Raw genomic sequence first — 12,958 nt, forward strand, 5'->3', positions numbered from 1 at the left:
CTTTAACTGAAATACCAAATAGTTTCTTTGGTGTGAAAAACTATAATAGTACACAGGATCCTAATGAGACAATTAATAATGTGAAATAGGAAGTAAAGGGCTAAAGGTGTAAGGAAAGTGGGAAGGGTGGGGGAGAGGTAATAAGGGAGAGGAAAAAAATATGAGAAACTGAAAAAATGGAAATAAAGTGTTTGTAAATGGGGAGAGGAGGAGGGGGTGAAGGGAGGGCAGGGACAAGGGGAAAAATGAGAATCAAGACCTATTATGTAAAGGTACAGAATCCCAATGATGAATGTAATTGTATTGTATACCTAGATTGTACCAATAACCTCAATAAAAAGAAAAGAAAAAAAAGAAAAAAGAAAAAAGAAGTGTGTTATGTAAAGCATGAACTAAAAGACAGATAAAAGCAAAACGGAGTATTGTAATCCAGTGTATCTAAAAGTGTACCTTGACTTAGTACAACTGTCTTACATGTTTTATATATTCTTTGGCCTATTAGTCTGATTTTCAATCTGTATATATGATGATTAACTTATAAGGTCATATAAATAAATGAATCGCGCTGGAAAATAAAAGGGAAATAAAATGGGTTACATGTACCAATCCTCTAAAGTTAATGTAAGCATTATGTACCACAAACATGAATTAATAAAAGTAAAATATAATAATTTTTAAAAATTAAAAAAGTAATGAAGGAACTAGGCATGGTGGTACATCTATTCTCCCTGTAGAGCCAGGGGACAGTCTGAGTGACATAGTGAAAGACTCTGTCTCAAGAAGGGGGGAAAAAATTCAAGAGTTTAGTTGTGGTTGTTTCTTTATTTTCTTTTCTTTTTTTGGTTTTTTGAGACAGGGTCTCACTATGTAGTCGAGACTGACCTGGAACTCACTATGTAGCCTGCTGGTCTCGAACTCACAGTGATCCTCTTGCCTCAGCCTCTCCGAGTGCTGGGATTATAGGCGTGCACCACCATGCCCGGGTGGTTGTTTCTTTTGATACCTACCCAGCCTGATGTCACTTCTGTCACCTAATTTGATGCTGTTAATTATTAAATTTAAATAATTAAGATATTATACTAGAAATAAGGAAACTAGGTATTTGTAGCCAAAAGTGGAGAAGACAGATTGCATGTAGGACTTTGAAAATATCAGAGGACATGTCTGGCAAAGTCATGTGACTGTATCTACCATAGCATCTGGAGCACAATAAATGCTCAGTAAACAGGTGCTTTCTTATTTTAAAAGAAAAGAAAAGAGAAGAGGCAGCACAGCCAGGCAGGGTGGTGCAGACCTGTAATCCTAGCACTCAGGAGGCTGAGGCAGGAGGACTGCTGTGAGCTCAAAGTCAGCCTGAACTACATAGTGAGACCCTGTTTCAAAGGATGATAGTGATGTTAGGAAGGGTTTAGTAGGAGATAGGAAAAAACAATTTGTTTCCTCTCATCTATGACTTAGTAATAGACCATGGAGCTAAACACACACACACACACACCTGAATGACGCACAGAGGTTTCCAACTGGTGGCCCTAGAGTAGAATAGGTATAGTGACAATTTGTTTAATTCATACAATTAAATATGAATTTGTTGCAATAATTCAAAATAAGATGTTTGTCCATAAAGATCTACATTCCTTCAAGAAAACCAGAGTCCTGGCAACTTGGAGGATCACACGGCAACAATGGGCTGAAGAGAAGTAGCAGTCGTCTTACTGAGATGGGATGCAGGCTCTCCACTTGGCCAGTTTTCAACACTCATTGTGTACTCCTAGCCCAATTCGCTCACTGTGTAGCCTGCCTTGCTCCTAACAGCATCAAGTTATGACCACTGTACAATGAATGTGGTCTCTGTTGAAAGCCCCCAAATCTGGGCTCTAGTCCTGGTTCAGCTACAAACTTGTATATGTGGTGATTTATGTACAATTTTCTGAGCCTCAGGTTTCTCATTAGTAAAAAGAAAACTGCAAAATAAAAGATCACTAACAGCTCTATGATTAGAATGCATTTATGATGATGGCAATGAGTGTGTAAAACAAAGTAGGCTCAACATACTTCATGCTTTATTTCTGAGTCCAATTTCTCGAAATGTTAATTTCATTTTTAGGCTAATTATCTAGTAAGCTTAGGATAGTCTAAAAAGGAGTACGTGTCCTCTGGCACAATATCTGGATCCATTTGTGGGGTCTGACTAGTCTCTTTATAATTAAAAGTCAGAAGACTATTTCAGATAGATGGGATCACTTTTGGTATCCATTTTCAGTCCTGTTATGGAAATTGTTAGATTCCTCTCTGGGATGGTTACCTACCCTATGACTAAATGAAGAGTTGCAGAGCAGAGTCTCAGGCTGTAGATGTTCTCAGTGAATACACAGATGAGGTCAAACATAATGAGTGTGGCTGAGTGTGGTGGCACATGCTTGTGCCCCAAGGTACAGTACTTGGGAGGCTGAAGCGAGGGGATTGTAAATTTGAGGCTAGCCTGGGCAACAGAGCAAGATCCCATAAGAGACAGAGTGACACAAAGAGAGGGAGAGCAAGAGGGAGGGGGAGGGGAAAGGGAGTGAGGGAGGTAGAGCAAAATAAGGAAAGTGTAGGCTGTGGAATTTGAAAGCAGCAAAAAAAAAGATCCTGTCCAGACTAGTCAAAGAATACACGTCACTTGTAGAGATCAACTGAACCATGGCAACTGCTGCGTTAGCTTTGAGTGCTGAAAGTCAAAGCTTATAAATCATCTTTGAGAGAGATGTTTCAAGGCTAAGACAGTAAGTTTGGTCTCTTCTGAAGCATTTAAAAACTATAAGCTCAGCTGACTAGTTTTACTATAAATCCATTGTTTAATTTAGCCTTCTAACAGCCTCTGGAGTTGAACAGAAAAAATGCTACTTATCAATCCTGATTCACAGTTAAGAGAAGCCTTAAGCCCCCAGAAAGCTAAATACCACACATTAACCAAAGCACTCGAGACTTACTTCAACAAATATTTATTGTGCTCTATTTCCTGTTCTGATAACACAGAGAGATAGGAACAGAATTAACAGTAGCTCTGACTAGTCTAAAGTAGAGTCAATGCCTTTGTATTTTCCTTCAAGAAAAACCACTTTTAGAGCAGTTTACAAGAGAGAATATAATATCCATAAACTCTTCCCTTAGGACAAAAGTCACAAATAATAAATTAGTCAAATCTGATCTGGGAAAAATCAAAAGCACTCAATGCTTTTATCAATATATATAAACTCAAAGGTAAAACCAACTGTACCTTCAATGTATGTGTTTATATATAAATATCCTCATCACAAAATACCTTGCAGAATTCTGCCTCTGCCAATACCTGCCCAATGCTTCTGGGCAAAATGGGCAATTATAATCTAGACCAGGGAGAAGAGTACCAAGGATATTACTGGCATCTAGTGGGGAAAGGTCAGGGATGTTGTTTTCCAATCTACAAAGCACTGGACATCCCTACACAAGGGCTTATGCAACCAAAATGATAGTGCTAAGATTAGGAAGCTGTGGACAAGGTGCTCCAAATTTTGGCCAGAGGCCTCTGATTTGGGTTTTTTGATTTCTGTTGTTTTAAACAGGGTCTTGCTATGTAGTACAGGCTATTCTTGAACTCACTATGTAGTCTCATAGAATTTATGCTGATCCTCCTGCCTCAGGCTTCTGACTGCTAGAATTTTAGGCAAGTGCCACCATGCTTGGCCCTTTGATCACAGGTTTTGGTGGCTAATATATAGGCTGAAAAAGCCAAAACATTCATTTTCCTTCACCTCTTTTTTCTTTCCCACAGCCTGGGTTCATGGTAATAAAGCCTAATAAGTTATTATATTTACTGCTTGCTTGCTATCTATTTTTTTAATTTCAATACTAGGGACCAAACTCAAGAATTTGCGATTGTGAGGCAGGCGCACTGCCACTGAGCTGAATCCCCAGTCCCCATGCTCCTTATTTTGCAATGAAATAAGAATCATATGATAATAGGTTGACAGAAGGTAGAAAAATCAACAAAAGTAAATAAGAAAAAAGGAAAGAGGGAGATTGGTTATTTCACAGCTATGAAGTTAAATCAACCATTCTGCATGGCAAACAATTATTTGTTCTATTGTAAATTTGATCATCTCATCTTAAATTATGCTTTTTTTTTTTTTGGTACCGGGGATCGGACTCAAGACCTTACACCTGTGAGGAAAGCAACAGTACCACTAAGCTAAATCCCTGGCTGATTATTTCACCTCTAGACAGTGATTCTTTCCACCCAAGAAACAAATTCCCTGTAATAGCATAAAGACAACTAAATTCTTTTGCATGCTGTGGCCTCCCCAAGGAGGCATGCTCATGTATCTGAGGCCATCTAGTGGTCTCTTGTGTGGTTCTGTTAAGCAGGCCCCAGAACTTTCAACCCAAGTACAAATTCTATATTTAGATATATACTCTCTTATTTATAAACAAAAGGAAACTGAAGTAGGACGTGGCGGCACACACATATAATACCAACTACTAGAAAAGCAGAGGGGAGGTGAGAAGAGTGTGGAGATGAGGGGAAGGAACAAAAGGAAAAAAGAGTGGGTCTTTATCTTGGAAAACAAGAGTTTCATCTACCTATAAGCAACTCAATTCAACAAGTGTTTATTTTGTTTCTACTACATATACAAGGCCTTAAACTACAACACTAGCCTCTAGGAACTGCAGCTTAGGGAGAAAAATCCTAGCTTCTGTCTTTAAAAAGCAAGGTCTTGGAAGACTCTCATAATTTTTTTTTTTAATGTTTCTTGCCCAAAACTAACTAAAAAGGTAGGAATTATATGTCAAAATATGACTCAGTTGGTAGGTCCAAAGATGAGGACATTGAAGAGTACCAAGAGATAGAGTTTCTCTTTTCCTAATCTGGATATAAAACAGCCATAAGATTCCTCATCCTTGAGCATTAAAAAAAAATTCTATTTGTTTATCTGAATATCAATTTTCTCTACATTTGTCTTGACTCAGCTCAATTACTCAGACCTATCTAGGTGCTCACTGACTCTTCAGAACTTCTAAGGCCAAGACAGACAGATGCAAGGATGTCAAGTATATATTTTGTAACTGCCAGCTTTAAATCAAATCAGTACCTCTATATTTAGTGACACTGAGAAAAGACTGGAAACTCAGCATGAGCTCTTCAGTCCCAGTTCAGGCTCCTCGAACAAAGCTGCCCAGCCTACTTTATCAAGAAAAAGATGTCATCTCAAGAGACTCTCCAAGACATATGTCTCGTGGATGGTACTTAGGGTGCTTCATTCATCACTGTGTTTTACTGATATGCACACAAAAAATCCTCTCACTGGTACGTTAATTTTCCTTTCTCTGGAAATAACACATCTTTAGAATCTTAAAATCTATTCACAAATGTGCCATGGCTGGGATGCTCAGAAGCATGCTGTGGCCAATGGCCAGCCCTGGGGTAGGATACGTGTCTCATATGCACCTTCTAGGCAGCTTGAATGATGAAATGCACTTCGAATCCAGAATACTTTGACCTTCTTACTATTTGCCCTCAATTGTTTCTACCTGACATAGTGTTAAAGAGAAACTGAGGTCAGTACACAGACATGAGGAAGCTGGAGGCAGAAGGAACTCACCTGGTCACGATCTCCTGCAAAGCAACAGCTTTTCATAGTGCATGAGTTGAAATAACCCTGATTGTCAAACTGGAAAACAGGCAGGCGGGAGTGGATATCATACAACACAGGAGGCAGACGACGCCTCAGGGCCAGGAGCTGGGTCCCATTGCTGTTGAATCGCACACTCATGGCACTTTGGAGGGATAGATTGCCACCATAGCGCAGGAGAGAACTGGAAGACAAAAAGTACAGGAGTCAGGCATGAGGTAGACTGGGTAAGTCTGCAAAACACACTAAATTTACTTCTTCATGTGTATCCAGGGTTTCCTGTCAGGTTCATGTATCAAATTTTCAGCTAAAGGCTATTTCTAGCAGTAGTTAGAAGGTAATAATGATCAGAGTGACAGAAATTGTGGCACATGCCTGTAATCCCAGCACACAGAAGGCTGAGGCCGGAAGACTACCCCATGTTGGAGGCCAGCCTGGTCTATATGGTGAGTTCAACACCAGACTGGACTACATAGCAAGACCCTGTCTCAAAAACAAACAAACAAACAGATCAAAATGATTTCTTGGTTACACTGAAATTACTTAAAATGTCAGGTCTTCCCTTTCAATCTCTAAAAGACAAATTCCACATTAATTTATAAGGCTAATAAAACATCTTTAAAAAAGAGACACATTAAAATCATGGTATTTTTATTTACCCAAGCTAAATGCACTCCCAAAAAGATACTAATCAAGACCCTAGTGAAGGAAATGAACGTCCATTCCAATTGGCTAATCATGTGTAGTATTTATGCAAATATTTATTCACTGTATTAAAGATGCAAAAACCATTAGCAAGAACAATGGATACTTCATATTGCCTTTTCTGGGTATTTTTCAATAATCATTACATAAACACAATAAACATTTACTTGTGAACTTTTCTTCTGCTTCATCATAACCACGGGGCAAATATTAAAGGAAATTTTACAATTTAAATGGAGAGCAAAGAGTAAAAGCAAATGGAAAGGGAAGATGATTATTTTCCTTTATAATTTCTTAATTTATATTTACTTTGAAATATACTTTGGTTAACACATATACTGGAGTTTCATTTATCTGACTTTATTAGAGAGTGGTCATCTTTTAAAAAGTCACACAGTATGGTTCTAAATAATTTCTCTTGCTGCCTCAGAAGACAGTTCCAATACTACAGGATGGCCACAACATGAAAAATTGTACAATACTCACTTTAAAGGGTGTCTGCCTCTTTGTGTTTTATCTTTCTAGCAGTTAAAATTCTTTTGCGGGGGCAGGGATTTAGCTCAGTGGTGCTGCTCACAAGCATGAAGGCCCAAGGTCTATCTTCCGTACCAAAAACCAAACAAACAAACAAAAATTCTTTTTTTTGGAGGAGGGGGAATGGGATCTTGCTCTGTTGTCCAGGCTGGCCTCGAATTCACCACAATCCTTCTGCCTCAGCCTCCCTCCTGAGTGCTGGGATTACAGGCTTGCAGCTGACAGTTAAGATTCTCAGTAACATAATCACTGTATTGTAGAAGAAAGACTGCTTGCTGCCTATGCCATAGCAGAGTTCTCTTTTTGTATTTCAAGTTCAATTCCTGGAGCAATGAATTGCCAGTAGGAAAGTGAATTTAAGCATGTGCGTTAGGATACTGGAGAAAATGGAGTGCCATGTCAGAACTAATAACTCACCCAGATACTGTTGCTATGGAAAGGATGTGATCCCAGCAATTTTAGAGAAAAAGTTTATAAATACTAGAAATTACAGAGCCAGAAATGTCCTCAGGACACCCAAATCAGAGCCTATCAGATTTAAAAGATTCTTTTTGGAACATTTTTATGGAAGAAGTTTTAAAGTTTTAATCTTTTTTTTTTTTTTGGTATTGGGGATTGAACTCGGGTCCTTGCACTTGCAAGGCAGGAGGCAGAACAACTGAGCTAAATCCCTGGCCCTAAGGAATAAGTTTTAATAGCATTTCATCAAGTGAAAACTCACAGCTATATACAAGAGATAATCCATTTTCTTTTTTTCTGGCAGATTAAGAGATCCAGAAAGGAGGTATCCTCCTATGGGGAGAGGAACCCTCAAACTACAGTGCAAAAGCAACTGCCAATCTAGCATGGTCATAAAAATGCCAACCACAGTCAACCGCAACCACACCAACCGTAGTCAATCCTATGTCCCTCATGCTTCCAGAGCAGTCTTCTCACCAAGGGAAGGAATGCTCTGGTGCTGCAGCTATGTGCAGAGACAGGCTTTGGGAAAACAGCCTATAAGTAGAATGAAAGGGAAAAGAGAAGACACTTAGAAAACCAACTCTAGAACTCCATATATCAAGGAGAGGTCTAGTACCCCTGCAGTCCCCAACTAATAATCCCTGCAGAGAAATGCTCTTATAATAGTACTAAACACAGGCATATTCACTCACACAGAGAATGAATGACAGGGCTGTTAAGAGTCCAGGCATTTCCTTTACAGAGTGCCCTGGCCACCACAGGCATGTGGTGTTATCTAAATACTGAACTCAAAAACAATGAGAAGTTTTGAATCCAAGATCAGCATGAAGTGTGCAAACCAGCAACTGTAAAACTGAGGAGGGGTGGGAGGTTGAAACAAGACTCAACAGAAAGAAATTTGGCGGGCCCTAACAGCCACAGAAGGAAGGCCTGCATCAGCTCAAGCATCCAGACAGGAAGTTGAGCTTCTTTTCATCTGTTAGCAGAAACTTCCTTGGCCCACTCTTGTCAAGCCATACAAGAGTCTGCCCAGGCCCATCTTATCCCCACTCAAGCTCCTTGACTCGCCATTTGTAACCTGGCCATAATTCAGGGAGAGGTCTGTTTGTGGGCTCCAAAACTAAATTGTCACTAAACTGTCTCTTGCCTATACTTTTAAACCTCTCATACAAAGACAGGCACAGGAATCTTACTCTGAGAGGTGAAAGTGAGGTCCCTTGTCTAAGGCAAAAAGCTCTCATCAGTTTCTGCTTTAGGATAGGATGAATTATAAGGAACATGGAACATTTGTACTTCCTGTAACAAAGATATTAGAAATAGGTAAAAACTGAGCAAATTCAAGGAGTCATAGTCCACACTGGACCCAAACAAGTGTGTTTAGAGTCTCGATAATCCCATTTCTTTTACATGAGTTGGAAAGAGGGAAGGTAGCTTGAAGAACCTGGGCTTTCTTTTTTCTTTGATTGTTGTTATTGTTTTGTTTCTGAGACAGCCTTCTGATATTGTCCAGGCTGACCACAAACCCCTAGGCTTAAGCAATACTCCTAACTCAGCTTTCTGAGTAGCTGGGGGTTCAGGAATGTGCTACCATGCCTGCCTTTTTTTTTTTTTTTCCTAAGACTATATAACCTCCAGTCTCCAAGTTTGTTTTGTTGTTGTTGTTGTTTTTGTTTTTTTACACCATAACAAGCCTTTATTATGGGGAGGATCTGCCTGGCTGTCTCTAAACAAAGGAAAGAGAGCAATATGGCTGAGACAGGGACTGCTTCTTACAGGACTGGGGTAGGGCTTGTAGGAGCCCTGTCTCCCACTTTGAAGTTTATCTAAAGGGAACCAGAACTACTGAAGGATGGGCCCAAGAAAAATACAATGTGGCTGGATATGATGGCGCACACTGTAATCCCAGCACTTGGGAGGCTGAAGCAGGAGGATCACTGTAAGTTTGAGGCTGGCCTGGGTTACATAAGAGTTCAAGGTTTTGCTACATAGCAAAACCCTTTCTCAATAAATTAACACATATACACACAAAAGAAAACACAGCGTGACCAAAAAAAGTTTATTGTTCCCTGAACACGATTTACCACTAAGCTTTTCTGGCTTAAAAGTTAATTATGAAGTCAGTACACTTGTTGAACATGCAGACATTTAAGTGTGATTGAGGTTGGCCAAAGGGCGTGACTAAATTTCTGATAAAGAGATCATCATATAATCAAATGGGATATGTGGCCCATCCACGAAGCAAACAAGGACAGCAGGTAAAAGAGAGTTTATCTTCATCACAGAGGAACATGTCCAGACCTAAAACATTTCTGCTTTTGATCCAGAGATCCTACAATTCACAAATAACCAACCCAGATCTCAGTGCCATGATACTCAATACTTTTCCACAAGATTAAAGCAGCTCAATTCTCAGACTGCCTGGCTTATTCTTAACTCTCTTTACCATGAGCTTTGGGACTCAGGAAGCAGCCATTGAACCTTCATTTTACACAGGATCACCCTGATCTCACAATGTATAAAACTGGGGGAGAGGGTTCAGTGAACAATGGTTGGAAAGAAGAAGAAAAAAGCAAGGGGAAAGAGGGAGATTGAGATTGGCAGTTGCTATAGCAACCTACAATAACAGAAGCAGGCAGTCCCTGTGGCAAGAGAAGAAACTAGGGTAGGTTCACTGAGTATCAGTTAGATAACAAGGCCACAAAGCTAAAGGAAAGAAAGACTGGGGGAAAATATCCTAAGTATAATAGGACTGTAAAACAAAGATTACAATTTGGTACTTGCTAAGGGAGGAAGGTCAAGTAAAGAACTCTTTCCTCAAACTGCTGATTGAAGAGACAGGATAATATAAGAAGACAGCTTGTTTCATGAACCATTCACTGATAATGCATCTGAAAACCAGTCTTCTCTGGTTGGCAGTAACAAGAGGGCCTCAGAACAACAGCTTTCAAATGTTTTTATAGTTACCCTCTGTAATAATTTCATATTGCATTCCAGTATACCATATTTATTTAGCATAAACTCATTTAATAATGTTCACCACCTATTACACACAATGCACTGATTTTCTATTTTTTGGTATTTATTAAATACTCATGACCATCTAAAATTCATTTCATGACTCACTAGATTTTGGAAAATGGTTTCTGCCTACCTTTCTTGCTTCTATTCTTTTGAGACAGGGTCTCACAATGTACTTTAGGCTGGCATTGCATGCACAGCCATCCACCTGTCTCAGTCTGCCGTGTGCTGAGATTATAGGCAGGCGCCACCACATTTGGCCTTGTTTCTATTCTTGACGCCATGCCTCAGTTTATCCTGAACAAAGTAGCCAGAGAGATAGTGAAACAAGAATCTGATTGTATCAGTCCTTTATTGAATATCCTTCAGTGGCTCCCCAGTCAACTAAACTTAAAATACCAGACTCTAGACAATCCCTCCTACCCTCGTGTTTCTAACTCCAGTTCTTATTCTACTATTCTCTCTCACCTTATTCTGTATCAGCTGCATGGTGCCCCATTTACTGTTTCTTGAACATGCCAGGCAAGCTTCTGCTGGAAGGCATTCCGCCTTGCAGAGTCTGCAGCTTGGATGGCTCCTCCCCAAGTATGAGGATGGCTCATTCATTTCTCTCTTTATCCAAATACCCTCAAGCAGGCCTTTCCTGACATCTTATGCAGAAATGTGACTTTCCCAATGCTCCCTGTGTTCCTTGCCACTTCACTGTCTTTTATTGCATCAATCATCAACCTACATACCTCGTATTTTTACATAATTGTCTTTTCCTATTAGCTTTTGTATCTTTTCCTTGAGTATTCCAAATGCTTAAAAAGTGCCAAGTATATAATAGGGATTCAATAAATAGCTGTTGAACAAATGATTTAATAGATAATGAGTAACAGTTTTTAAAAACTCTTAGAACATTAGAAAAAGAAAGAAAAAATTCCACTAAAGTTCACATGGCTCTCACATTGGTCTATTCATAAAACCCAACCTTGAGACAAGTAGCAGAGCAGAATAATTTTTTAAAAAACAGTGCTGCAGGTTGAACTCAGGACCTTCAAACTGAGCTACATTCCCAGCCCTTTTTTATTTCAAGAAAAGGTGAAGCTAAGTGGCTAATTTTTCCAGGCTAGGCTCAAACCAACTATCCTTCTGCTTCAGCCTCCCAGGGTGCTGTGAAAACAGGCATGTAGCACTATGCCTGGAGTTCTCATCTCATAGGCACAGAACCACAACCCACAAAAATGATTTGCCCATGACCATCCAGGTCTTCTACTTTTCGTGTGACACTACCATATATCCTTTAAGAGAGTCAAATCCATCCATTTGCTAATCATAATAAGCAGCCAACAAAAAGAAGGCTTTTATTAGATATTTTAATTACATCATGGGCTTTAAGGCAAGTTTCTATTATTTGCAGAGAAGTTCAAAAGGAAAATTAATAGCTTTTAAGAAGCCAGTCACAAATTAAATAAAAATAGTCATTTATCTGGTTTGAGACAATGACCAGTGAATAATGCAGGTGTTGATACATGTCCTACCCAAAATATTTAAAAAGACTGAAGAAGTCAGGCATGGTGGCACATGCCTATAATCCCAGCACTATGGAGGCTGAGCCACGGTAGGCAGACGGAGAAGGACTGCCGTGAGTTTGAGGCCAGCCTGAGCTACATAATGAGTCCAGGATCAGCCTGAACCACAAAGTGAGATCCTGTCTCAAACAACAACAAAAACAAAACAACAAAAAAGCTGGGAATAGTGGAACACACCTATAATCCCAAACTTAGAAGACTAGGACAGGACTATGGCAGTGAGTTCAAGGTCTGGGGAAGTAGCTCAGAGGTGCCACGCGTGCCTGGCAAATGCAAGGTCCTGAGTTCGATCCCCAGTACAGAAAAAAAATAGGTTATTTTTATTTTTCTCAGATTTCATTTTATTTCCCAAGTTTTTCTATAATAAACACGAATTTCTAAAATAAAAAAATTATTTCAAAGTATCTTTTTATCACCCCCTCTTTGAAAAGCTATTTTTCTCTTACTTTCTTGTTGCTGAGACAAAAAAATACCTGACACAAGTTAAAGGAGGAAAGGTTTACTTTGGCTCACAGTTTATAGAGGTTTCAGTCCATAGCAAGCTCCAAAGCACAGTAGCATGGCAGAGGGCATGGCCAGAAGGAAATACTGAGGACTTCTTTTTCTTTCCCTTTCTATTCCATCCAGGCTACACACCAATTGGCTGATGCCACATACTCTATCAGTGCTGATTGTGTATGATGAATTTACTAAAGAGGGAAGACTCATCCTGGGTGTGTGTGGCATCAACCAATTGGTGTGTAGCCTGGATGGAATACAAAGGGAAAGAAAACAGAAGTTTTACACACATGAATGAATTTTGGGTAAATGAAGCCATTATTATTGAGAGTATTGTTATTATTGAGAGTATAGGGAAAAAAAAATCCTACTTTAAAATATATAACTAAAGGGGCCGGAGATTTAGCTCAGTGGTTCTGCCACCTGCCTCACAAACACAAGGTCCTTAGTTTGATCCCCGGCACAAAAAAAAAAAAAAAAAAAAAAAAAAAAAAAAACTTTAGGGGCCAGGGATTTAGC

General features: G+C 39.4%; 1 protein-coding gene across 3 annotated transcripts in view; it reads right to left on the bottom strand.

Annotated features, from left to right (window-relative positions):
• Dcaf5 (DDB1 and CUL4 associated factor 5) overlaps positions 1-12,958 on the bottom strand; it is a 121,001-nt gene that overhangs the window by 41,984 nt on the left and 66,059 nt on the right. For all 3 annotated transcript variants that reach the window (XM_010645353.3, XM_010645352.1, XM_010645354.2), the window contains exon 6: positions 5,619-5,832. In XM_010645353.3, the coding sequence (XP_010643655.1) occupies positions 5,619-5,832 (214 nt within the window). The remainder of the gene's footprint in view (positions 1-5,618; positions 5,833-12,958) is intronic.

Source organism: Fukomys damarensis, unplaced genomic scaffold (assembly GCF_012274545.1).
Source record: "Fukomys damarensis isolate Sample0158 unplaced genomic scaffold, DMR_v1.0_HiC HiC_scaffold_21, whole genome shotgun sequence".
In the NCBI taxonomy this organism is placed as follows: domain Eukaryota; kingdom Metazoa; phylum Chordata; class Mammalia; order Rodentia; family Bathyergidae; genus Fukomys; species Fukomys damarensis.